Genomic DNA, 26,347 nt, shown 5'->3' on the forward strand with positions numbered 1-26,347 from the left:
CGGAGGTTGTAGTGAGCCGAGATCATGCCACTGCACACCAGCCTGAATGACAGAGCAAGACTCTGTCTCAAAAAAATAAAATAAAAGTGCTAAGTGTTTCTAAATAGCTCACTTGCTCTCTTTTGCCTCTTACCCCTTCCCTAGGTCTCCAGTAAGTGAATGCCTGTTGGCTCAGTATTGTTGGGGCCGCTCTTAGAGCTGGGAGAAGGCAGACCATCAGAGCTCACTTGCCTTTAGAAAGGTTCTTGACATCTGGCCAGGAAACCTAAGATCTGCATAGCAATCGAGTGTCCATCTTTACATAGCCACACTAATTTTATCTGTTAAATTTTATTATAGTAACAAAGTGATTATTTTTAATAATAAAAGCAGAGTGCCTGTAGGCAAGAGGATGGCCCTATCTCAGGCCAAGTCCCCTTAGTGTTTCAGACCTAGGCTGGCCAGAATAGTCTTCTAGAATGCAACATTTATCCACCAGGTGTCATTATTTACCAATCTGACAAGCCACTGGGCTGTCTCCGTGCATTCAATGGTTGGAGTCAAGGCTAGAGACCGGAATAGGAGATGAATGAAAATAGATTTAGAAAAGGGCATTGTGGCTGGAATGCAGCTTGCAGTGTGGAGGGCAGGGGTGGGAGGGTAAAGAGGGCTCTTTGAAAGACCAGTGTCACTTTCCTGATCAAGTCTCCTAAGCTGATACTTCCCTGGAAGGAGTCAGAACTTGGGTTTGTAGGAGTAGCCCTGGCTTCCAGCTGCATTGTGCTAGACTCAGGTTTGAAGCCCCAAGTCTAAGTAGTCCCCCCTTTGATAAAACAAATTCCCAGCTGGGTGCAGTGGCTCTTGGCTGTAATCCCAGCACTTTGGGAGGCTGAGGCAGTTGGATCACCTGAGGTCAGGAGTTCGAGACCAGCCTGGCCAACATGGTGAAACCCCATCTCTACTAAAAATACAAAAATTAGCTGGGCGTGGTGGCAGGCGCCTGTCATCCCAGCTACTCGGGAGGCTGAGGCAGGAGAATCGCTTGAACCCAGGAGGCGGAGGTTGCAGTGAGCCACGATCGTGCCATTGCACTCCAGCCTGGGCGACAGAGTGAAACTCTGTCTCAAAAAAAAAAAAGAAAGAAAGAAAGAAAAAAAAATTCCCTTACTGTGCTTACTTGCCCCTCTGCCCTTCCTTTCTGACTTCATGTGCCTCAGGGCGTAGAAAAGCATCCACAGTAGAGAGATAAATTGAGAAATTGCTCCTTCCCACTCTTCAGACCAGAGAGACAGTTTAGGATACAAAAGCGAGAGGTCAGCGGCCATGAGAATAGGAGATGTGCATGGGTGTGCCTGTGAAAGGCTGCCTGGAGGGCCAAAGTAGGCAAAGGAACCTCTACCGGCTCACCCCTGCCCGCCACCCTCATCCCCCTGCGCTCTCCACTTCAGGCTGCAAGTGCAAGGCAGGAGGCTGAGATGGGCTCAGGCCAGCCATGGACCCTGCCTGCCCTCAGAGCCAGCCGTTGCTGGTGAAATCCATACGCAGTGCCTCCTCCTCAGCAGGGCTCAGCTCCTGCAAGGGGGCGCGGCAGGGGCCTCCATAGTAGCCAAACCAGTCCATGATTTTCTTCAGCCCTGGGATCCCAAAGCGCTGGGTCACCTGCAAAGCAGGGCCTGTTAGAAGAGACTGAGAAATTTGCTGAACACCCAAATCTGGAACTCGGAGATCTGTCACTTTCAGAACGTTGAAGTCCTACCCTCTTCCCCCAGGAAAGCAATTGTCAACTCTATGGCACCCAGCGTAGATTGGGAATCCAGATTTAGAGACCAGACAGCAGGTCTGTAATAGCAAAATGCAAAAACTTCAGACTGGGGAAGAAGAGTGCCTCCTTTGGTTTTAGGAGAAAAATCCACTCCAACAGAGAGGAGAGTGGCATTCGGTCCTCGAGCTGGGGTGGGAGAAGACAGCAAGGCTGCATGTCTAGGCACTAGAGCATCAGCAGTCTGCAGCCCAGCTCCCTGAAACCTGATGCAGGGCACACCAGACCTGGGAAGTCAGGAAGGGGAAGGATCTGTGAGAGTCTCAGGCACAGCCCAGACCTCTACTCCCCTTGCATCTGGCTGCCCTCACCTCCCCATAGCTCCTCCTGACCCTAACACTAAATGTTCTCCCAGGAAAAGCAAAGCATCATTGCCCAAGGAAGTTTTGTTGTATAAACTGTATGTCATTTACTTATTATCTCTGAGTAAGTTCTCCTGTCTAAAAAAGGAAGGGGCTGGACAACATGATCTCTAAAGGCTTTTCCATGATAATGGGGGACCTAAAGCTATTGTTATAATATATTTATTTATTTATTTATTTTTGAGACAGAGTCTTGCTCTGTCACCCAGGCTGGAGTGCAGTGGTGTGATCTCAGCTCACTGCAATCTCTGCCTCCTGGGTTCAAGTGATTCTCCTGCCTCAGCCTCCTGAGTAGCTGAGATTACAGGTACCTGCCACCACACCAGGCTCATTTTATTTTATTTATTTTTTGTATTTTTAGTAGAGACAGGACTTTGCCATGTTGGCCAGGCTGGTCTCAAACTCCTGAGCTCAAGTGATCTGCCCGCCTCGGCCTCCCAAAGTGCTAGGATTACAGGCATGAGCCACCGCACCCATAATAATTTATTTATTTTTATTTTATGTTTATTTTTTTGAGACAGGGTCTCACTGTGCCACTCAGGCTAGAGTGCAGTGGTATGATCATGGCTCACTGTAGCCTAGACCTCCTGGGCTCAATCGATTCTCCGACCTCAGCCTCCAGAGCACCTTGGACTTCAGGTGCATGACACCATGCCTGGCTAATTTTTGCATTTTTTGTAGAGACGAGGTCTTGCTATGTTGCTCAGGCTAGTCATGAACTCCTGAGCTCAAGTGATCTGCCCACTTCAGCCTCCCAAAGTCCTGGGATTACAGGCATGAGCCACGGCATCTGGCCTATTATAATTTAAAATCGTGTGGAATTTTACAGAATAAATGAAGCGACAAATTTCCTTGCTTTTGGTATAGCAACTGGTTATTTCATGCTGATCAGAAATATTAGATGAATCTTTCACTACCTAAAAACTATGAAAGTAGTCCTTAAGAAAGTTTTATTTGGAGAGAAACTAAAACCTTAGGAGGATAAAAACAAGAGGTTGTTTGGGATAAAAAGGCCAGGAACCACTGGTGAAAGATTGACTAATAACTGTTTACCACTAGAGTCCCGGAGGCTTTATGAAGCATGGATTTTTTTTCTTGGAATGGGTGGTAAGTCACCCTCCTGCAGGCCTTGCCACCCCCATGATGTTCTAATAGCCTGGCCTTTTTACCCAAAGCCTGAGTAGGTGGGAAAGACCCAGGATAGAGGATGGAAATAAGAGGTACCTAGAGAAAAGCTCTCTCCTGCCGTGGGTTTCCAAAGATATCTCATGTGGCCCCTCTTCAAACCCTAAGAAAGGGTTGGTGGCAAAGACTGTAGACAGTCCTAAATATAGCCAGGGGCAGGAGGCAGGCTGGTGGGAAGGTGGAGGAAGGACATTGTGTTTGACCAGGGATGGGCAATAGAGTGACATCAAGCTGCTCTCGGGGTGTCTGAGCCTACAGCCCAGGCAGCAAAAAGGTGTTCCAGGCATTCCTGGGTATGTGCCCAGAGCTGGCACAGGAGAGGACGCAGAATGAAGGGTGAGGCGGGATGGGGTAGGGCAGGATGACACACAGAGATCTGGGATGACAGCTAGGCATCCACTCTTCCCCAGGGGCAGCCCAAGCTGCTTCATCTGTGAAATGAGTGATAACAACATCTACCCCATAGAGACGTCCCAAGGGCCAGATGAGAAAAACACCGCTAATATTAGACCAGTTCCCATGAGCCCTGGAAGCCGCTCCTTTTCCTGTCCCGGTGGCATGTGGGTTCTGGGACCTTCACTTTCACAGGTGCACTGGGAGTGGGAGAGCAGAGGCCCCACCCCAGTGGAATGTTCAGTATGTGCAGGACAGCCTGTGCCCAATGGGGCCCTCGTTTCTGCAAGTTCTTATAACTTATTTATAGAAGGTCCCATCTCAGAAGCACCTTCACCTCCAGAGGGACTCAGATTTACCTCCTCAGCTGTCCTTTCTGTAAATCTAAGTTAATCTGCCCCTTTGAGGTAAGGATATAGCTGTGAGGGAGCTCTAGAGCCCACCCACCACTTTACCCAAACAAAACACTGTGAAGTGCCTAGCTCAGCCTGGGACTGCAGCCAGGCCCATGAGGCCCTTACCTTGCATGCAGAACTTAAGGGGAGGCCAAAAACCTCAATCATCAAAATAAGTAATATTTCAATGCAATTTTTTTTTTTTTTTTTAAACAGTCTCACTCTGTCACCCAGGCTGGAGTGCAGTGGTGCAATCTCGGCTCACTGCACCTTCTACCTCCTGGGTTCAAGTGATTCTCCTGCCTCAGTCTCCCGAGTAGTTGGGATTACAGGTGACCACCACCATGCCCAGCTAATTTTTGTATTTTTAATAGAAAGAGGGTTTCACCATGTTGGCCAGGCTGATCTCGAACTCCTGACCTCAGACGATCTGCCCGCCTTGGCCTCCCAAAGTGCTGGGATTACAGGCATGAGCCACCGCGCCCGGACAAAATAAGTAATATTTCAATGCAATATTTTTTAAAAATCAAAATTAATGCAAAAAAAAATCCGCAATGAACAAAACTTTAAATAAAGACAGGATCCAACAGAGCTGTGCCCCACCATATTGAAGGCTCATGCATAAGTAATCATGTGTGCCCCATATACATGGGGTTTTTTGGTGTATTTTTTCATTTTTATTTATTGTATTTTTTTAAAGTTCTTTTTTTGAGACAGGGTCTTGCTCTTTTGTCCAGGCTGGAGTGAAGTGGCATGATCGTAGCTCACTGCAGCCTCGACCTCACAGGCTCAAGCAATCTCCCTGCCTCAGCCTCTGAGTAGCTGGGACTAGAGTTGCACACCCCCACGCCTGGCTAATTTTCGTTTATTTTTACTAAAGACAAAAATCTCACTCTATTGCCCAGGCTGGTCTCAAACTCCTGACCTCAAATGATCTTCCTGCCTCAGCCTCCCAAATTGCTGGGATTACAGGTGTGAGCCACTGTGCCCTGCTGGTGTCTTTTTAATGGTTAATCTTTCTCTAGAAGTAGACTTGGAAAAATATGTTTTGATGAGTTTGCTTCCATCAAATCCAGGAAAATAAAATTATAATAAATCATGTTTTTGGTATATGAAATATTTAAGCCTCAAATAGTGCTGTGAGTTTTAACATACCTACTTCTCAGTTTTCAATATTTTTTCATCCACTTTAATGTTCTTAGGGGGAAAAAAATCACCATTTAGAAAAATACTTAGAGCATTTACTTTCAGGAAGATGGAGTAGATGTACTTGTCCCAATTCTTCCCAATAAGTACAACTAAAAGCTCTGGATGTTACATAAAAATATTATCTGGACATTATATAAAAATTATATATATATCTGGACATTATATAAAAAACAGACATAAGAAGACTCTGGAAGACAGAGAGAAGGAAGACCAACAAGGGACCTAGAGACCCAAGAAGTAACACAGTGCTACGTACCCTGGCCCAGACTTGGAGCTGAAGAAGTCAGCAAGCATGCAGTGCCAGTGGGTACAGACAATACACGCACTAACAGAAGCCAGTTCTCTCTAGCCAGAGGACCAGAAAAGGGGTTGCCTAGCAAGATGGAAAGCTTTCAGACAGTAAATGCTCTACTCCAGCCAAACACCAACCAGGCCAGCAAAGACTGAATGAAGGAGTCTGAACTGCCACCCCCGCTCCCAGCTGGGTGGTGTCAGAGCAGGCCAGGTGGAGGGAAGTCAGGACTTGCACCACTGCTCATCTTCAAAAGGCCACCAAAGCCCACCCCACCTGCTGCCAGACACACAGGCAATGCAGTGGAGGCAGTGTGTAGGGGGCAGCCAGGGGGCTCTTCTACCCTCCAGGCAGCAAGATGTCCACAGATGCCTAGTACAGAGCCTAGTGCAGAGGTGTCTTTTTTTTTCTTTTTTTTTTTTTTCAGAGATGGGGTCTGGCCATGTTGCCCAGGTAGGTCTCAAACTCCTGGCCTCGAGCAATACTGCCGTCTCTATCTCCAAAAGTGCTAGGATTACAGGTGTGAGCCACTCTGCACCAGATCCTTAGGTGTCAATTTTTAAAAATATGTACAGGACTTCTTGGCTGGAAACTACAAAATGCTGAAGAAATAAAGAAGATCTAAATAAACAGAGAAATGTACCATGTTCAAGGACTGGAGGACAATATAGTAAAGAAGTCAGTTGTCCCCAGATTGGTATGCAGGCTTAACACAATTTCGATCAAAGGCCCAGCAAGATTTTATTGTAGATATAAACAAGATTCTTGTAAAATTTATATGGAAAGGTAAAGAAATTAGACTAAAGCAATTTTGAAGGAAAAAAAAAGAACAAAGTGGGAGGAATCAGTCTACCTGATTTTAAGACTTAGCTACAGCAATCAAGTCTGTGTGGTATTGCAGAGAGCTAGACATATAAATCAGTGGAAAGAATAGAGAACCCAGAAATAGACCCACACAAATACACCCCACTGATTTTTGACAAAGGCACGCAAGCAGTTCAATGGAGGAAAGATGGCCTTTTCAGCAAAAGATGCTAGAGCAAGTGGATATCCATTAGGGAAAAAAACCACAAAACCTTGACCTAAGTCTTACACTTTATACAAAAATTAACTTAAAATGGGTCACAGACTTATAAAACATAAAACTATAAAACTTAAAAGAAAAAAATAAGAGAAAATCTTTATGATCTTCTAAGAACTCTTCAAGATTTTTTTTTTTTTTTTCTGAGATGGAGTCTCACTCTGTCTCCCAGGCTGGAGTGCAATGGCACGATCTCGGCTCACTGCAGCCTCTGCCCTCCGAGTTCAAGCGATTCTCCTGCCTCAGCTTCCTGAGTAGCTGGGATTACAGGCACCTGCCACTGCCCCCAGCTAATTTTTTTTTTTTTTTTGTATTTTTGGTAGAGACGGGGTTTCACCATCTTGGCCAGGCTGGTCTTGAACTCCTGACCTCGTGATCCACCCATTTCGGCCTCCCAAAGTGCTGGGATTATAGGTGTGAGCCACCGTGCCCAGAACTCTTTAAGAGTTATTAGACTTGATACCAAAAGCATGATCTGTAAAAGAAAATGTTGATAAATTGTACTTCGTCAAAATGTAAAACTTGCTCTGCAAAAGACCTGTTAAGGCAATGAAATGACAAGCTGCAGACTGGGAGAAGATATTTACAAGCCACATACCTAACAAAGGACTAGTATTTAGAAGCTATAAAGAACTTTAAAATTCAACAGTCAAAAGAACAATCCAATTTTAAAATGAGTAAGAAATATAGATAGTTGACTGAAAAGGATATACAGATGGCAAATAAATACATGAAAAAAAATGTTCAATAGCATTAGCCATCAGAGAAATGCAAATTAAAACCACAATGAGATGGTACTACACATCTATCAGAATGGCTAAAATGAAAAATAGTCACAACACCAAATGCTGGCAAAGCTGCAGAAAAACTAGATCATTCATACGTTTACATCAGTGTAAATTTAAAATAGTACAGCTGCTCTGGAAAAGTTTAGCAGGTTTGTTTCTGGGTTTTTGTTTGTTTGTTTGTTTTGGGTTTGTTTGTTTGTTTGTTTTGAGACAAGATCTCACTCTGTAGCCCAGGCTGGAGTGCAGTGGCAAAATCACAGCTCACTGCAGCCTCAACCTCCCAGATTCAAGGGATCTTCCCTTCTGCCTCAGCCTCCCGAGTCTGAGACCACAGGTGCATGCCACTGCACCTAGCTAATTTTCTGTATTTTTTGTAGAGACAGAGTCTCCCCATGTTGCGCAGGCTGGTCTTGAACTCCTGGGCTCAAGCAGTCGACCCCCCTCAGCCTCCCAAAATGATGGGATTACAGATGTGAGCCACCACACTCAGCCAGCAGTTTCTCAGAAAATGAAACATACGACTACCCTATGACCCACCATTTGTACTGCTGTGTATTGATCCCAGAAAAATGAAAACTTATGGACACACGAAAACCTGTTCATGAATGTTCATGGCAGCTTTTATTTATTTATTTATTGAGATGGAGTCTCACTCTGTCACCCAGGCTGGAGTGCAGTGGCACAATCTCGGCTCGCTGCAACCTCCGCCTCCCGCATTCAAGCGATTCTCCTGTTCAGCCACTCGAGCGGCTGGGATTACAGACGTGCGCCACCATGCCCAGCTAATTTTTGTATTTTTGTATTCTTGGCCCACTGCAACCTCTGCTTCCCGGGTGCAAGCAATTCTCCTGTCTCAGCCTCCCTAGTAGCTGGGATTACAGGCACGTGCCACCATACCCGGCTAATTTTTTTGTATTTTTAGTAGAGACAGGGTTTCACCACGTTGGCCAGGCTGGTCTCAAACTCTCGACCTCAGGTGATCACCTGATTACAGGCGTGAGCCACTGCACTCAGCCCATGGCAGCTTTTAATAGCCAAAAACTGAAAATAACCTAGCTGTTCTTCAACAGGTGAATGGTTAAACATGCTGTGGGGGGCCAGCTGTGGTGGCTCATGCCTGTAATCCCAGCACTTTGGGAGGCTGAGGAAAGATGGCTTGAGACCAGGAGTTTGAGACCAGCCTGGGCAACATAGCAGGCTCTTGTCTCTACTAAAAATAAAAAAGAATTAGCCAGGTGTGTTGGTGTGCACCTGTGTCCCAGCTACTTGGGAGGATACACTGGGAGGATTGCTTGAGCCAGGAGGTCGAGGCTGCAGTGAGCAATGATCCTGCCACTGGACTCATCCCAGGTGACAGGGCAAGACCCTGTCTCAATAAATAAATAATAAATAAACGTGCTGTGGTACAGCCATACCATGGTATCCTACTCAGAAATAAAAAGGAATTAACTATTGATACATGCAGCAAACAACCTGGATGAATATCCAGAGAATTATGCTGAGTGGAAAAAAGCCAATCCCCAAAAGTTATATACCATGTGATTCCATATAGTATACTCTTGAACTGACAAAATTGTAAAATGGTGAATGTATGTGTGGTTGCTAGAGGTTAAGGAGCCGGTGAAGGCAAATGTGAGTAGGCATGGCTATAAGAGGATGACATGAGGGATCCTTGTAGGGACAGAGATATTCTGTGTCTTGACTGTATCAAGGTCAATATCCAGACTGTGAAATTATTCTACAGCTTTGTAAGATGTTGCCATTGGGGAAAACTGGATGATGGGTACATGGAATCCCTTTGTATTAGTTCTTAAAGTTGCATGGGAATCTATAATTATCTAAAAATAAAAAGTTCGGCCGGGCGCGGTGGCTCATGCCTGTAATCCCAGCACTTTGGGAGGTCGAGGCGGGTGGATCACGAGGTCAGGAGTTCGAGGCCAGCCTGGCCAACATGGTGAAACCCGTCTTCACTAAAAACACAAAAATTAGCCGGGTGTGGTGGCAGGCACCTGTAATCCCAGCTTCTTGGGAGGCTGAGGCAGGAGAATTGCTTGAACCCGGGGGGCAGAGGTTGCAGTGAGCTGAGATTGTGCCATTGCACTCCAGCCTGGGCACAGAGTGAAACTCCATCTCAAAATAAATAAATAAAATAAAATTAAAAGTTTAATATAAAATATACAGTAGGCCAGTCATGGTGGCTCATGCCTATAATCTCAGCATTTTGGGAGGCTGAGGTGGGAGGACTGCTTGAGCCCAGGAGATAAAGAGCAGCCTGGGCAACGTACTGAGACCCCCATCTCTACAAAAATAAAAATTAAAAATAAAAAAGATTGCTTAAGCCCAGGACATTGAGGCTGCCGTGAGCTGTCATCACACCACTGCCCTCTAGCCTGGGTGACAGAGAATGACCCTGTTTCGAAAATAAAAAAGTAAAAGAAAAAAGATTGGGAGGCCGAGGCAGGAGGATCACTTGAGGTTAGGAGTTTGAGGCCAGCCTGGCCAACATGGTGAAACCCCGTCTCTACTAAAAATACAAAAAAATTAGCCGGGTATGGTGGCACGTGCCTGTAATCCCAGCTATTAGGGAGGCTGAGACAGGAGAATTGCTTGCACCCGGGAGGCAGAGGTTGCAGTGGGCCAAGATCGCACCACTGCACTCCAGGCTGGGAGACAGAGCGAGACTATGTCTCAAAAAAGAAAAAAGAATAGGCTGGGCACTGTGGCTTACGCCTGTAATCCCAGCACTTTGGGAGGCTGAGGTGGGCAGATCACTTGAGGCCAGGAATTTAAGACCAGCATGGCCAATATGGTGAAACCCCATCTCTACTGAAAAATGAAAACAAAAACAAAAATTAGCTGGGCATGGTGGTGCACATGTGTAATCTCTGTTACTCAGTTGTGTGAGGCACAAGAATTGCTTGAACCTGGGAGGCAGAGGTTGCACTGAGCTGAGATTGCTGCACTCCAGCCTGGGCAAAAGAGCAAGACTCTGTCTAAAAAAAGAAAGAAAGAAAGAAAGAAAGAAAGAAAGAAAGAAAGAAAGAAAGAAAGGAGGGAAGGAAGGAAGGAAGGAAGGAAGGAGGGAAGGAAGGAAGGAAGGAAAGAGAGAGAAAGAAAGAAAGAAAGAAGAAGGAAGGAAGGAGAGAGAGAGAGAGAAAGAAAGAAAGAAAGAAAGAAAGAAAGAAAGAAAGAAAGAAAGAGGAAGAAGGAAAGAAGGAAGGAAGGAAGGAAGGAAGGAAAGAGAGAGAAAGAAAGAAAGAAGGAAGGAAGGAAGGAAGGAAGGAGAGAGAGAGAGAAAGAAAGAAAGAAAGAGAAAGAAAGAAAGAGGAAGGAAGGAAGGAAGGAAGGAAGGAAGGAAGGAAGGAAGGAAGGAGGGAAGGAAAGGATAAAATGTACATTAAAACTTGAATACAGGGGCACACATTTTTCTGTTGCCTCAGACTTCAGAATGACCCTGAACTAGATGGGCGTTCTCTCTGAAGTTCTACTTTGCTTGCCCAACAAAGAATTGGGGTATACAGTCTGACCACAGAACCGATTATTTGAAGACAACACTCTCCTGCCTTCTAACTCCTTTGCCAGCCCCAATCATTCATATTTTTTCAGGACCTGGCCCCCGATAGCACAGATTTAGAGGCCCCTGGTTTACACTCTTTCTCTCCAGGCATCTCTAAGTGTGGTCCTAGGATTACTCTGTCACAATCACACAGGATGTTTGTTTCAATGCATCTTCTTGGGCCCAAAAGTTGGAACTTTAATTCGCCCCTAAGGGAATTTTAATGCACACTTAAGTTTGACAATCAATAGTGCTCAACTTTGTCCAAAGTCAGGATTTTCTGGGAGTCACAAGGAGTTCCCACACTGGGATGTTCTCTCAAAGGATTTTCTGAAAGGAGGAGACTGAGTGGGGCCTGGTGCCAGCCCTGGGTCCTGCTCCAGTGAGGACACAGTCTGCCCACCCCCCACCACGCCGCGCCCCCGCTGCCACTGGCTCACCGCAGCGTTTGGCTCAATGAGGCGGTGCTGCAGTTTCTGGGCATCTTCCCATTGCCCTGTGCAGCATAGTCGCTCCAGCTGGCACACCTGAGCCCCCAGGACATTGGCCAGGGCACACACGCCCCCCACAGCTCCTGCACGAAGTAAGACGCAGAACGTCAGCCAGAGTCTCTCCACTCCAGGCATCCCAAGCCCTGGTCCCAGCACCTCTTCAACCTGGGGACATTAGATACAGATTTCTATGTCACTTGGCTGGCTACATCAAAGGCATGCTCTGTGAGTCCAGAGTATACATTTCCAGAGAGAAGAGCTGCCTGCATATTCAAAATAGAATCCCTCAGGTCAAGTACTGCTCAGGGCTGATCTGTGAGGGGCAGGGAGCAGAGCCTGAAAGTGAACTCAAGGGCAGTTCCTTCCCTGAACCCCTCCCAGAATAAAATCCCATCTGACAGTTGACACCTCCAGCTTCCTCCAATAGCCCCCTGACTCATCAGTCCTGTAAGAGGGTAGGATGGATGGGAAGCTTTTGCTCTTTTGAAATTTTATTCCCCCCTGTGGATGCAACCAGAGACAGCAGTGGGCGTGGAAAGCACTCTGGACAGAGTCAGGTCACCAGGCATGTCTTCCCATTGACTGCATAAACCTGAATGAGACCCTCTCTAGTCCTCTTTGTGCTCATCAGGGCAATGAAAATGAGTTTGGCTATTATCTCAGAAAGCCCTGCCACTTCTGCAAGCCTGTAAGTATGCTTCTAAGGCTAGATAGGAGTGGAACCCTAGGCACAGTGGCCTCAAAACCGTAGAGAGAGTAGGCAATTGAGAACGAGCTAATAGAGCTGTTTGTGGAATACCTACTATGTATCCCAGGTGCATTACAGCAGCATGGCCCTGATGCTCTCTACTCCTCATGATCCCTCTGTACACAGAGTAGAAACTCAGGCCCAGAGAGGTGAATGCTTTGCCCAGCATTACTCAGTGAATAAACTGCAGAGCTGAGATTCCCCCCAGCCTCCAGAGCCGGTGCTTTTTTTTTTTTTTTAATCTACTCCACTTTCAGGAATGAGGGAGAAATGGATCCCTTCTTCTTCCCCTTCACTGTAGAGGCCATGACATGGCAGGGGAGATGTACAAGGGCCTAGACAACAAGCCAAAGTCTGGAGGGACCAGATGGATTAGGAACCAGCATTCTCCCCTGCAGTGCTAGAAAAGTCACTCAAATCTCTACTCACTGGGGCTTCAGCTGAAGGGAACAGCTTCCCTTCTTCTCCCTTCCCTCCAGGGCTCAAATCTAATCCAAACCCAAGGACCCTGACCCAAAATAGACAAGAGCAGTTGATCTAAGTGACATTCCTAGGGATCCTGGATTGAAACAGAATCTGATCAGGCAACTGAAGATCCCTGGCTCAACTCTGTAGATCTGACAATTCATTCTGGCCTGGGACAGGGGAGAGGAAAATGGACTCCTGAACTACAGAGGAGGGCCCCAAGGCCTCTGCCCTCAGAGAATGATGTACAAGGTGGGATTAGGGCAGCTAAGTTTGTCATCTAATCATGGAGCTCAGGACTCAGAACAAAAGGCAGGCATCCCTACTACAGGCCAGGGATTGTACACGGACATCCTCCTCCAGCCAACAAGGTTACTCACGGGACCTCAAATTCAGACAGATAAGCGGCGTGGCCAGGTTTCTGAGTTTTCAGAGTGGGCAGGCTGGCAAACCACCATCTGCAGACCCAGCCCTAGCCCTCACGATCTCTCCCAGCAGACCCAGGTGCTTGGGTATCTCTTAGTCACCCATGACAATTTGAGAGCAGTGGGCAGCCTACCCAAGGCATAGCTGGCCATCAGAAAGCCAGCCGATCCAGCCAACACCTGAAAATCCTGCTTCCTGGTCTTGTGAACAATCAGCCCAATCCTGGTCACCTGCAACAGCAAATGTGGTGTGAGAGCTGTGCCCAGAGCCTCATCCTGGATGAAGGCTGGGTAAGTGTGATGGAATGAAAGCCCAGTGCCCAAAGAGATGCCCTCAAGAAAGCCCCCAGAGAGCCCGCACGACAGAGAGAATCCACACAGAAGCCAAGGATGGAAACAGATCTCAGAGCTGCCCTCGGGAGAAAAAGTGCTAGGACCCAGAAAAGGAGGAGAGAACCCCAGCTCCGGAGCTGCTGCCACTCACATCACCACCGCTGTCCTTCATGCCCACAATATTCGGGTGCTGGGAAAGCGTGACCACTGCATCCACAGGCAGGTCCAGCCCTGTGTTGGCTGGGACACTGTACAGCACCACAGGGATTGGAGAGAGATCAGCAACCTGGGGGGGGGTGCAGAGAAGAGCAAGAGAGGGCAGCCGCCCCAGGTCCCAGGAGCCAGAGACTTGAGACCCACAGGTCCCAGCCTGCTTCACTCCAGGGCCACCTGGACAGGCCTCCCTCCCGTGCTACATGCCCCAAGCGTAAGCAATCACAGTGAGTCATATTTATGGAGTGCTTTCCATATGCCAGGCACAGTTCTAAGGCCTTTATGTTCCTGATCTCATTTAATGCTCACTGCAACCCTATGAGATAGATGACATCATTCCTCCAATTTTAGAGGGGAGAAAGCAGTAACACAGAGTGGTCAGGTAAGCCTCCCAATGTCGTGCAACTGATCCATGGTGGCAGTCCACCCATTTCCTATAGCTGCCGTTCATGTGAAGCACCACCCCACTCCCAGCTTCCCTTATCTCCTCTCCCTAGGCAGAGCCTCCTCTTGGTCTCAGGCCCCACACACACCTTGGTGTAGTGGTGAATGAGGGCTGCACTGCTCATGCGGCCACGATAGTAGCAAGGGGTCACCACCATGGCCGCGTCAGCCCCGACCTGGGCCATGCTGACGGTCATCTCCACTGTGGCTTGAGTGGCTGCCAGAGGAAGGAGAGAGATGAGAGCTGGCAGAAGGAGGCCTGGATCAGGACACTGGGCCAAGCGCAGGTGCCTCAGCATGTCCCAGAAGAGGCAGAACAAGGAGACAGGACCCAAGCTAGGGCCTAGGAGCCTGGATCCTGCACACCCACCCACCCCCAGGGCCCAGGGCATTCTGGCTCACACTCGCATCCGGAGCCAGCTAGCAGGAGCCTGTTCTTGGGCATGGCCTGGCGCACACGGCTAACCACCTCGAGGCGCTCACTGCTGGTCAGGAAAGGAAACTCTCCATTGGAGCCCTGGACCACGAAGCCTGCAAGAGACACAGTTGACCAACACCTTCCCATCCTCTACCGAACAACCAGGACATTGGTGTTCCTACCTTCCAACACCATAATCTTTCACACATTTCCTTCCCATCTTTGCAGGCAGAAGGTTCCCACACAACTGCAATGACTGTTCACATCGTTTTTCTATTTTAGACACAGGGTCTTGCTCTGTTGCCCAGGCTGGGATGCAGTGGCTCAATCATAGCTTGCTGCAGCTTCGACCTTCTGGGCTCAAGTGATCCTTATGTAATATGGTTATTACAATTTTAAGCCTTGTAGAAATGGAATTAAGCTTAAATAGCCTTCTGCAGTTTGCTGGTTGTTTAATACTATGTTTTGAGCTTTGTCCATAGCAGCACACGTAGCCCCGATTCATTCATTTTACTTGCTCTATGGTATTCTGTTGTATGGTTAGAACACAATTTATTTTTCATTCTCTTGTTGAGAGCATTTAGAATGTTTCCTTCTTTTTGGCTGGGCCTGGTGGCTCACACCTATGATTTCAGCACTTTAGGAGGCCAGGGTGGGTGGATCACTTGAGCCCAGGAGTTCAAAACCAGCCAGGGCAGCATGGCTGCCTGTCTCTACCAAAAAATGGCATACCTGTCTCTACCAAAAAAGAAAAAAGAAAAAAAGAATGTTTTCTTCTTTTTGCTGTTGCAAATAATGCTGAAACAAACATTTTCTGTAAAGTCTTCTGTGCATATGTCTAAGAGTTCCTCTAGAGTTCAGATACGTTGGTGTGTAATTGCTGAGTCATATCTATGTGCACCTTCATCTGTGACACATTTTTTATGTATTTACTTTTTCTTTGAGGCAGGGTCTCACTCTGTCACCCAGGCTGGAGTGCAGTGGCACAATCACGGCTCACTGCAGCCTCGGCCCCCTGGGTTCAAGTGATCCTCCTGTCTTAGCCAGCTAGGATTACAGGCATGAGCTACCACGCCCACCTAATTTGTGTAGTTTTTTTTGTAGAGATGGAGTTTCACCATTTTGCCCAGGATGGCTCGAATTCCTGGGCCCAGGTGATCCTCCCACCTTAGCCTCCGAAAGTGCTGGGATTACAGTCATGAGCCCCCATGCCTGACTGTGTGCCACATTTCTAATCAATCAGTGTAGACCTCAGGAGCAGCATAGAATGTCGTACATGCCAAATCATGGTATTGTCAGAACAAATTTTTGCCAACTTTCTGGGTGAAAAGTGAATCTCATTGCTTTATTTTGTGTTTTCCTGTTTTTATCAATCATTTACTTGGGATATGTCTAACCAGTAACCTGTACCAGTTACGGGTGAGTCACAGTGCCCAGCCCGCTTAACTTTCTCTTTCTTCTTTCTCCTCTCCATCCCATTCCATTAAAGAAAAAAAAAATGGAAGTAGTTTACAAACACAGAGTACAATACAACAGGATTCTTAATTAATAGAAGGAAATTTGGGCCTGTAATCCCAGCACTTCAGGAGGCCAAGGTGGGAGGATCACTTGAGGCCAGAAGTTTGAGACCAACCTGGGTAACAAAGTGAGACTCTGACTTTACAAAAAAATAAAAAATAAATAAACCAGGTGCATTTGAAGCTGCAGTGAACTATGATTGTGCCACCGCACTCCAGCCTGGGTGGAGACAAGACCCTGTCTCAAAAAAAAAAAAAAAAAAAAAAAAAATTGGAGGCTATTTGGGAGAAGGAAATGAAAATAAGGCCGCAAGCAGTATTGGTATACAAAGTTTCTGCCATATAGTTGTGAGAAATGAGCCAGAAATTTGATGTGGAGTTTCCCGACAGCCAGAGCTAAAAGGGAAACATGGTCAGCTAACAGACATGTAGAACCCAAAAGATAAAAGCAAAGCAACTGCCCTGGAGAAACACAGAGTTTCCTGGCACTGGGACCAAGAGAAATTGTTCCTGTGAGTCATGCTTCAGGGGACACTGTGTGATGTAGACTCCACTTCGTTCCACCAACCTTTTTCCATGCTGTTCACTACACCATCAGATTCCAGAGTGAGTTGCCAGGATATCGGGATATCTCTCATTGGATATTTAGCTGCTTTTTTTTTTTTTTTTTTGAGTAGTTATTTTGCATTGGTAACATTGCAGGGAACATCTGGAGGCACACAGCTTCTCGCTCCTGTGGGATTGCTTCTGGGGGATTGATTCCTCTGTGTCAGGCTAGCAGCCCAAGGAAGGGCCTCCTTGTGTCTTGCTACATGGGGCTGCAGTGCTCTCCGTAAAAGCTGCCAGCCCTGGATGAGGACTCCAATCTAGCTACGATTGGACCAGCACCCTCTGACTAAAGAGTCAAAGATCAAACTCTTGCCACTCTCTCTTTTCCAATACCAAAGTCATCTTCCTCCCCACCCCTGCCTGCTGTCCTGGGCTGGGGCAGGTTCTTGCTGCAGCCACTGATTCAGCCACCATCACCCGCTTCCTTCACCTCTCATCCTGCTGGTCAGTTCCAGGGGCCCTCTGGGCCCCACAGGTGGAGGTGGTCTAAACAGCAGGACAGCTGAGGCTTGCACTCTGGGAGTCAGAAGCAGACCCTGTGCTCAAGGCTTCTATGACACAGCCCTCTCTTCTGTCTCATTGAAGGGGGCAACTGACCCATGCCTGACTCCCGAGAAGGAAGAAGTGCCTGGCTGGAGAAGAGGGAGTGTGGCGTAGTCAGGGCAGCACTAGACTCAAGAGTCACCTCTGGATATTGAGCAAGTCACATCACATCTTTGAGTCTCTGTTTCCTTTTCTATGGGATGACAGTGAAATCATTTCAATCCTAGCTTATAGGACTGTTTTAAAGGATAAGAAAATGTCCCAGAAATCTGTGAATGGGTACCCCAAAGAGCCCCTCCTTCACCCTGGTTAGATGTCCAGGTGTGAGCCTGATGTGTCCCTGTTAGTGTAGAGACAGGGCCAGAGGAGAGGAAAAGGCCAGGATCTCCAATGAACCAGGGACTGGGGAAAAAGCAGAAAAGCAGAGGGCTCACAGAAGAGGGGTCAGATGCACAGGCCCTGAAGTCAGAGAAGCCCAGGCTAACTCAGTTAAAAAATGGTGATGATATTAGTGCCTTTCTCAGAGTTTTGTTTTGTTTTGAGACAGAGTCTCACTCTGTTGCCCAGGCTGGAGTGCAGTGGTGCGACCTCGGCTCACTGCAGCCTCTGTCTCCCAGGCTCAAGCAATTATCCTGCTTCGGCCTCCCAAGTAGCTGGGATTACAGGCACCCACCACCATGCCAGCTAATTTTTGTATTTTTAGTAGAGACAGGGTTTCACCATGTCGGCCAGGCTGGTCTTGAACTCCTGGCCTCAGGTGATCCGCCTGCTTTGGCCTCCCAAACTGCTGGTGATTATAGGCATGAGCCATCATACCCAGCCTCTCAGGGTTGTTTTGAAGTTTAAATGAGATACTATTTGTAAAGTACTTCAAATAGAACCTGGTGCTCAATAAGTGTTAGCTCTCATTCTTATGGAGTCAGGAAAAAGTGCTCAAACCTTAAATCAGGAGGGTGGCTGGTATTGAAGGGGAGGCTGCTCTCAATGACCTCTCATTGTACACCCACTGTGATATTAGGAGTGGGTGTGCAAGGCCCCCTCCAGCTGCAAGACAAAGAAAGATACTCTCCCCTGCCCCCACGATTGCACTTGCTGCTCTGGGAGCTGGGGTGGCAGGGAGGGGAGTGGGTGTTTGGGGCTGGGGACACATAAGCAACATGGTGACTTACTGTGGCTAAAAAGAATCACATAAGGAGTGTCCCCAGACATTATTATGCCTTCTTGGTCCATCATCACTGCCACCTCCTCTGAGAAGTCTTCCTGGGATCTCTCCACTGGGCCTCCCTGCTCTGCATTTCCATTACCTGTTCCTTGTATAATATTTCCCCATGGACAGCACCCATCTACAAAGGTCCTCAGAACTCTTCAATCCCCCACCCCCGCCCCCAGCTGTGGAATTAGACAAAATTTTTCAATCTGACCTCTCCTATAAAATGAGAAATTGGGCCGGATGCAGTGGCTCACACCTGTAATCCCAGTACTTTGGGAGGCCAAGATGGGCGGACTATTTGAGGCCAGGAGTTCAAGACCAGCCTGGCCAACATGGTGAAACCCTGTCTGTACTAAAAAAAATGAAAAATTAGGCCAGGCACGGTGGCTCACACTTGCGATCCCAGCACTTTGGGAGGCCAAGGCTGGCGAATCACAAGGTCAGGAGTTCGAGACCAGCCTGGCCAACATGGTGAAACCCCATCTCTACTAAAAATACAAAAATTAGCTGGGCATGGTGGCAGGCGCCTGTAATCCCAGCTACTCGGGAGGCTGAGGCAGGAGAATTGCTTGAACCTGGGAGGCAGAGGTTGCAGTGACCCGAGATTAGGCTACTGCACTCCAGCCTGGGCGACAGTGCGAGACTCCGTCTCAAAAAAATAAAAAAAATTAAAAATAAAAAATTAGCCAAGTGTGGTGGCGCGCACCTGTAATCCCAGCTATTCAGGAATCAGAAGCAGGAGAATCACTTAAGCCTGGGAGGTGGAGGTTGCAGTGAGCCCAGATCGCGCCACTGCAGGTAGCCTGGGTGGCAGAGTGAGACTCTTGTCTCAAAAAAAAAAAAAAAAAAAGAAAGGCCAGGCACAATGGCTCATGCCTGTAATTTCCAGCACTTTGGGAGGCCAAGGCAGGCCAATCACTTGAGGTCAGGAGTTTGAGACCAGCCTGGCCAATGTGGTGAAACCCTATCTCTACTAAAAATACAAAAATTAGCTGGGCGTGGTGGTGCATGCTTGTAATCCCAGCTATTCGGGAGGCTGAGGCAGGAGAATCACTTGAACCCGGGAGGCAGAGGTTGCAGTGAGCCAAGATCGTGCCACTGCACTCAAGCCTGGGTGACAAGAGTGAAACTTGGTCTCAAAAAAAAAACAAGCTGACTGCCATGGTTCCCCAGACACACTGCACTTCCCTCCCTCTACACCCTTGCTTGTGCTGCTCCCTTCTGCCTGGAACACCTTCCAAATGCCATGACGGACAACAAGCTCAAGTCCGCTCCCCAGCATTCTGTTTTCCTTGCCCAGTGCTTGCTTTACTTTGCCTGGATGCATTCTCGCCTCCTGTGTGGCACCTAACATAGGTGTTGAGGTGTGTATTGACAATTTGTTGTGCAAAAGAAAAGAAGTTCTGCCGGGCGCGGTGGCTCACGCCTGTAATCCCAGCACTTTGGGAGGCCGAGGCGGGCGGATCACGAGGTCAGGAGATCGAGACCATCCTGGCTATCACAGTGAAACCCCGTCTCTACTAAAAATACAAAAAATTAGCCGGGCGAGGTGGCGGGTGCCTGTAGTCCCAGCTACTCAGGAGGCTGAGGCAGGAGAATGGCGTGAACCCCGCGGGGCGGAGCCTGCAGTGAGCTGAGATCGCGCCACTGCACTCCAGCCTGGGGGACAGCGAGACTCTGTCAAAAAAAAAAAAAAAAAAAAAAAGAAAAGAAGTTCTTTATTTTTTTCTGCCCTGGTCTGTGGCCAAAGTTTTTTGCATGACGTAATTCATAACCTCCCTCTGGAAAGAAATTACAATTCCTGATGAAACGCTTAAGCATTTTCCTGATGAACTTTATCTATCTTTTTCTTTTTTCTTTTTTTTTTTTTGAGACAGAGTCTGGCTCTGTTGCCCAGGCTGGAGGGCAGTGGCCTGGTCTCGGCTCACTGCAACTTCCACCTCCCAGGTTCAAGCAATTCTTCTGCCTGCCTCAGCCTCCTGAGTAGTTGAGATTACAGGTGTCCGCCACCACACCCGGCTAATTTTTCACATTTTTAGTAGGATAGGATTTCACCATATTTGCCAGGCTGGTCTCAAACTCCTGATCTCAGATGATCCATCCCCCTCAGCCTCCCAAAGTGCTGGGATTACAGGCGTGAGCCACCGTGTTCGGCCCCCAATGAACTTTAATGGAATTAAGACTTGATCTGGAAAATTAGCCACCCTCCCGGCCAACTCTCGGGCAAGAGCCTAGAAGCTGTTAACTACTTTTCTTTGTCTTTATGTAGCCTTAACAGTGAGTGATCTGACCATTCTCTTTTTTTTTTTTTTTTTTTTGAGGCGGAGTCTCACTCTGTCGCCCAGGCTAAAGTGCAGTGGGGCAATCTCTGTTCACTGCAACCTCTGCCTCCCGGATTCAAGCCATCCTCCCAACTCAGCCTCCCGAGCAGCTGGGATTACAGGTGGGCACCACCATGCCCAGCTAATTTTTGCTTATTTAGTAGAGATGAGGTTTCACCAGGTTGTCCAGGCTGGTCTCAAACTCCTGACCTCAAGTGATCTGCCCATCTCAGCCTCCCAAAGTGCAGGAATTACAGACATGAGCCACCACACCCAGCCTGACCATTCTTTTTTTAATAAAAATATTCTTACCAGGAGTATATATTTGAGTTAGCTGCTTACAGGTCATTTTGCTTGCATTACAACCATAATCAAACTTTGACATGCACTCATAGTCAAATTGTCTGAAAACTTTTTTTTAAACTTGAAATATTGAATTACTTTTAGACTTACAGGAAAGTTTCAAAAACAGTACAGGGATTTTCTGGCTGGGCGCGGTGGCACCCACCTCTAATCCCAGCACTTTGGGAGGCCGAGGCGGGCGGATCATGAGGTCAGGAGATGAAGACCATCCTGGCTAACACAGTGAAACCCCATCTCTACTAAAAATACAAAAAAATTAGCCAGGTGTGGTGGCGGGTGCCTTTAGTCCCAGCTACTTGACAGACTGAGGCAGGAGAATGGCATGAACCCGGGACGCAGAACTTGCAGTGAGCCGAGATCGCACCACTGCACTCCAGCCTGGGTGACAGAGCAAGACTCCATCTCAAAAAAAAAAAAAAAAAAAAAGTACAGGGATTTTCTATACATCCTTCACCCAGCCTCCACCAATGATAATGTCTTACCTACCTATACTATGATGACCAGAACCAAAGAATTAACACTGGTACAATGTCATTAACTAACGACTTTATTTGAATTTTGCCAGTTTGAGTCTGAGGCTGCAGTGAACTATGATATCACCACTGTACTCCAGCCTGGGCAACATGGCAAAACCCCATCTATACTAAAAATACAAAAAAAATTAGCCAGGCATGTGTGCCTTTGGCCTTAGCTACTCGGGAGGCTGAGGCATGAGAACCGCATGAACCCGGGAGGCAGAGGTTGCAGTGAGCCGAGATCGCGCCACTGTACTCCAGCCTGGGCAATGAAGCGAGACTCTGTCACACACACACACACACACTCAAAAGGAAAGAAAAAAAAAATTAGCCAGGTGTGGTTCCACACACCTGCAGTCCCAGCTACTTGGGAAGCTGAGGTGGGAGGATAGCTTGAACCCAGGAGGCAGAGGTTGCAGTGAGCCGTGATCACGCCTCTGCACTCCAGCCTAGGCGGCAGGAGTGAAACCCTGTCTCAAAATATATATATATATAAAACAAGAAAAAAAGAGAAAAGAAAAAAAAAAACAAGAAGATCAGGTTAAATAGCTAATGAATGCAGGGCTTAATACCCTGGGTGGCGTGTTGATAGATGCAGCAAACCACCATGGCACACGTTTACCTATGTAACAAACCTGAATGTCCTGCCCATGTAACTCGGAACTTAAAATTAAATTAAATTAGAAAAAACAAACAAGAAGAGAGTGTTGTGCCCACTCAGTGGCTATAGACCTAGGTGGTGGGGAGGTACTAACATGGATCCCAAGGGGCCCCAGGAAGCAGGTGGGGCTGGGGAGAGAATTGCCTTGTAGGATGCCACATGACTTGAGAGCAAAGATAGCACCAAGACGACAGGAGCCCTTATTCCCACCTGGCTTAGTTACTGTCCTCTGAAAGCCTGTTTCTCGTCCAAGCCCAATACCTGGCTGCTCCCCTTTTCCCTGGCAACATCAGGTTGGGGGTATTGAGACGTCTGGAGGTACCCCTTTTCCAGAACCTGAAACCACGGTAGCTGTTTTATGGAGCTTTAAATGAGGCCCAGTGAAAAGGCCCCAGGCTGGGGCCCACACGCAGAGGACTGCTGGAGAGGGAGCCCCCTCTCTCCATCCCTGCCAGATCTTAGGCTGCCCACAGAGCCCCTGGACTCGGAGTGAAGGCACACAAAGCTTTATTGGCTCTATTCCGGGCAATGACATCAGTGTGGGGCTGTTGCCTGCTCCCATCTGTCTTCTCTTGGTGGGTCTTCAGAGGCCTCAGGATCTGTCTCACCTGCGCTGTGTCCTCCCAGCTCTCCCTCCAACAGGGGCCATCTTCTGTGGCAGACCCAACTCATGGAGTTTAAAGAGCCCATAATCCCCGTGGGGAGCCTAAGAAAGTAGGGATTTGGGCACAGCATCTCACCCTGGGCTGCATAGATGGCCCCATAGGAGAGAAAACAGACGTGTGTGTGAGCTAGCCTTGCTGGGGGCAGGGGCATCTCCATCCATGGTTAGGTGGCTTCCAAGAAGTCATAGATCTAGTGTCTGCGGTTGGGCAGGCTGTGGCTCTGGTGGCTTGGGTGGCCATGGTGACTGTGGTGACTGTGGCCATAGAAAGTGTGTGTGTGGTTGGCACCAGCTATGGTGTTTTCCCCCTGGGTGAGGAAATTCTTTTGCAGCTTCATCTCCACCTCCTCGAGGGCCCTCAGCTCCTCCTGGTTTATGTCCTTGGACTCCAGGTGACCTGAGTGCTGGTAAGCTGTGGCCCGCTGCAGCATGGAGTCAGCCAGGTGCCGCCCCTGGGTGTCAATCTCCTTGGTGCAGGCAGCCACAGCGGCCCATGTGGCCTCATCGGTGGATGGGGCTTTTCCAGACTCCTGGTGGATCTCTTGGATCACTGAGGGCCCAGATATCTTCTGCCTGCTGGTGAAGGATTCCCGGTGCAGAGCGGAGCCCACTTCTCCGTGCCTCGTAGTGAAGGTCTCTATGTGAACCGTGGTGCTGGCCTCTCCACTCCCACTCTCAGTCTGGGTAGCATTGCCACTGGTGCTGGCATTGTTGTTGAGGGCCAGCTTCTCTTCGGAAAGGCGACTAAAGTGGGATTTGATCCAGCTTTCATTCTTTGCTTTATGGGATTCTGGTGACTTGTCCTTGTCTGGTGGACACTCAGAGGTTGCCTTTCTTCTCCTCTTTCTCTGAACCCACAGCATGAGACCTCCACCTCCTAGCAAGAGGGCAGTCCCCAGCACCACCTTGCATGATGGCTGCTGGATGAGCTCCAAGAAGGTCTCCAGGACCTTACACGAGGCAGGCAGAGCTAGGAGCACACTGGGCGATCTCTGGTGGTGTGGTTCATGCTTGAAAGGGCAGGCTCCCCAAGGATGTCTGACGGTCAGGCCCCCTGCTGCACCCTCCCTAGGTGCCCCCCATCACCTCAACAATGAACCCCATTGTGAGGAAGGCAGTTGGGGGTGGGGTGGGGAGAGGTCGCAGCATCCCTCATGTCTAGCCTGTCAGGCATTGCCTGAGGCCTGGGTCCTGTCTCCTACCCTGACAGCTGTCCCCAAGCTCAGTGAAAGGGCCGCTTCTCTGATTCTGAGTCCTTCTGCTTGGAACCCATTCTACAACTTAGGCCTTTGTATCTTCCAGTCTTTGGTTTCTCTCCCTCCCCATCTGGTGGCCCCGAGGGGGCAAAGGATGCTGGGTCAGGCTGGCCATGGCAGAAGAATCCCCTTGACTGGGCTGATATCCATTCCTAGCCATCTGAGACCAGTGCACCTCCATCCAGTGCCCATGTCTGCTGCCAGCCTGGCATATTCCATCCTCATTTGCAGCCCCTGGCCTCACTACAGGGCAGAGTTCAGAGTGAAAAGAACCCAGGAAGGAGCTCATTCTGGAATAACTAACATGAGGTCATAATGGGCTGAGGGCGGGGAGGCAAGCAGTGGGCTGAGAAGGCAGAATGGACAGGAGACTTCACTGAGTCTAGATCCCTGGGGCCACTCCCAGATGGTGGCTGCTACCTCTTGCCTTAGTGATGCACCTACAAACCCGGAATTTGCCCCCCCATAAATAGGCATGGTTCGGGTTGTGAGCATGTGGTCTGGCTGGCCAGGCTTTCCATAAGTGCAGACAACTAAAAGCCTAATTAATCTCCAAGGCCTCTCAGGGTATAAACAGGCCTGGGCCACTGTATTTTTTTTTTTTTCCCTCAAAAGCATCCAGCCCATTTAAAAAAAATAAGAAATGCCAAAATGGGGTTGTAAAAATTGTGATGCTTTAAACAAAATATTTTCTTTAACAGAGTAATGGTTTTAATATATACAAAATATTATATCATTGCAAGAAAGCATAGTCCACTCTACGTGTGAAAGGAATAGGACACAAGTGTTTTATGGAGAACCTCATCTTCCCAGTCCTGCTGGACTAGTTCTGTGGTTGGCTAACCTCATTTGGAAATAACAATTCAAAGTCCATCTTTGAGGGTGTTTATGGCTGTGAGTTCAGGGCCATAGAGCTCTTCTGTAATGACCCCTTCCTCTAGTCTCTAGTCATAACTTTTATTTAAAAAGAATACTCTTGGCCGGGCGCCGTGGCTCACGCCTATAATCCCAACACTTTGGGAGGCCGAGGCGGACGATCACGACGTCAGGAGATCGGGACCATCCTGGCTAATGCGGTAAAACCCCATCTCTACTAAAAATACAAAAAAAAAAAAAAAAAAAAAAATTAGCCGGACTTGGTGGTGGGAGCCTGTAGTCCCAGCTACTCAGGAGGCTGAGGCAGGAAAATGGCATGAACCTGGAAGGCGGAGCTTGCAGTAAGCCAAGATCGCGCCACTGCACTGCAGCCTGGGAGACAGAGCAAGACTCTGTCACAAAAAAAAAAAAAAAAAAAAAAGAATACTCTTTATTCAAATAATCAGTACAAATTAGCAATGCTAAAAAGATTTTTTAAAAAGAGCTACACGGGGCTGGGCATGGTGGCTCACGCCTGTAATCCCAGCACTTTGGGAGGCAGAGGCAGGCAGATCACTTGAGCTCAGGAATTCGAGACCAGCCTGGGCAACATGGCAAAATCCCATCTCTACTAAAAATACGAAAAATTAGCCGGGTATAGTGGTGTGCACCTTTGGTCCCAGCTACTCGGGAGGCTGAGATGGGCAGATTGCTTTAGTCCCAGGAGGCAGAGGTTGCAGTGAGCCGAGATCGTGCCACTGCACTCCAGCCTGGGTGACAGACTGAGACCCCATCTTAAAAATAAATAAATAAATAAGAGGCCCAGCGCGGTGGCTCACGCCTGTAATCCCAGCACTTTGGGAGGCCGAGGCCGGCGGATTGTGAGGTCAGGAGTTCGAGACCAGCTTGGCCAACATGGTGAAACCCCATCTCTACTAAAAATACAAAAATTAGCCGGGCGTGGTGGCAGGTGCCTGTATTCCCAGCTACTCAGGAGGCTGAGGCAGGAGAATCGCTTGAACCTGGAAAGCAGAGGTTTCAGTGAGCCAAATCGTGCCACTGCACTCCAGCCTGAGCAACAGAGCAAGACTCTGTCTCAAAAAAAAAAAAAAAAAAAGAGCTACACAGTTTCAGGGAGTGCTTTCCAGAAGAATCTCTAATTCTTCACTGATTCATCCAGGGCAGCTTTCCACCTCCTATTTGTTTTAATAGAGACAGGGTCTCACTATGTTGGCCA

At 48.1% G+C, this 26,347-nt stretch overlaps 2 protein-coding genes across 6 annotated transcripts in view; both read right to left on the reverse strand.

The window, feature by feature from the left end:
• Positions 1 to 315: 315 nt before the first annotated feature.
• HOGA1 (4-hydroxy-2-oxoglutarate aldolase 1) overlaps positions 316 to 26,347 on the reverse strand; it is a 29,077-nt gene continuing 3,045 nt past the window's right edge. The window contains exons 2-7 of one of the 5 annotated variants that reach the window (XM_003255298.4): positions 14,581 to 14,709; positions 14,268 to 14,395; positions 13,673 to 13,807; positions 13,323 to 13,419; positions 11,500 to 11,633; positions 316 to 1,638 (exon numbers count right to left, since the gene is read on the reverse strand). In XM_003255298.4, the coding sequence (XP_003255346.1) occupies positions 1,489 to 1,638; positions 11,500 to 11,633; positions 13,323 to 13,419; positions 13,673 to 13,807; positions 14,268 to 14,395; positions 14,581 to 14,709 (773 nt within the window). In that variant the 3' untranslated portion in view covers positions 316 to 1,488. Of the gene's footprint in view, positions 1,639 to 10,834; positions 11,634 to 13,322; positions 13,420 to 13,672; positions 13,808 to 14,267; positions 14,396 to 14,580; positions 14,710 to 26,347 lie in introns of those variants that run through there. The other 4 variants (XM_030808811.1, XM_030808817.1, XM_030808823.1 and 1 more) reach the window with 4 other exon arrangements.
• C3H10orf62 (chromosome 3 C10orf62 homolog) lies at positions 22,826 to 24,492 on the reverse strand. The gene has a single exon (XM_003255299.4). The coding sequence runs from the start codon at positions 23,860 to 23,862 to the stop codon at positions 23,191 to 23,193; it is 672 nt and encodes a 223-aa protein (XP_003255347.1). The 5' UTR covers positions 23,863 to 24,492; the 3' UTR covers positions 22,826 to 23,190.

The sequence above is a fragment of the Nomascus leucogenys genome, chromosome 3 (assembly GCF_006542625.1).
Source record: "Nomascus leucogenys isolate Asia chromosome 3, Asia_NLE_v1, whole genome shotgun sequence".
NCBI lineage: Eukaryota > Metazoa > Chordata > Mammalia > Primates > Hylobatidae > Nomascus > Nomascus leucogenys.

Coding starts and splice junctions, on each gene's coding strand:
- C3H10orf62 (XM_003255299.4), bottom strand. CDS start 23,862: ATGCTGTGGGTTCAGAGAAAGAGGAGAAGAAAGGCAACCTCTGAGTGT.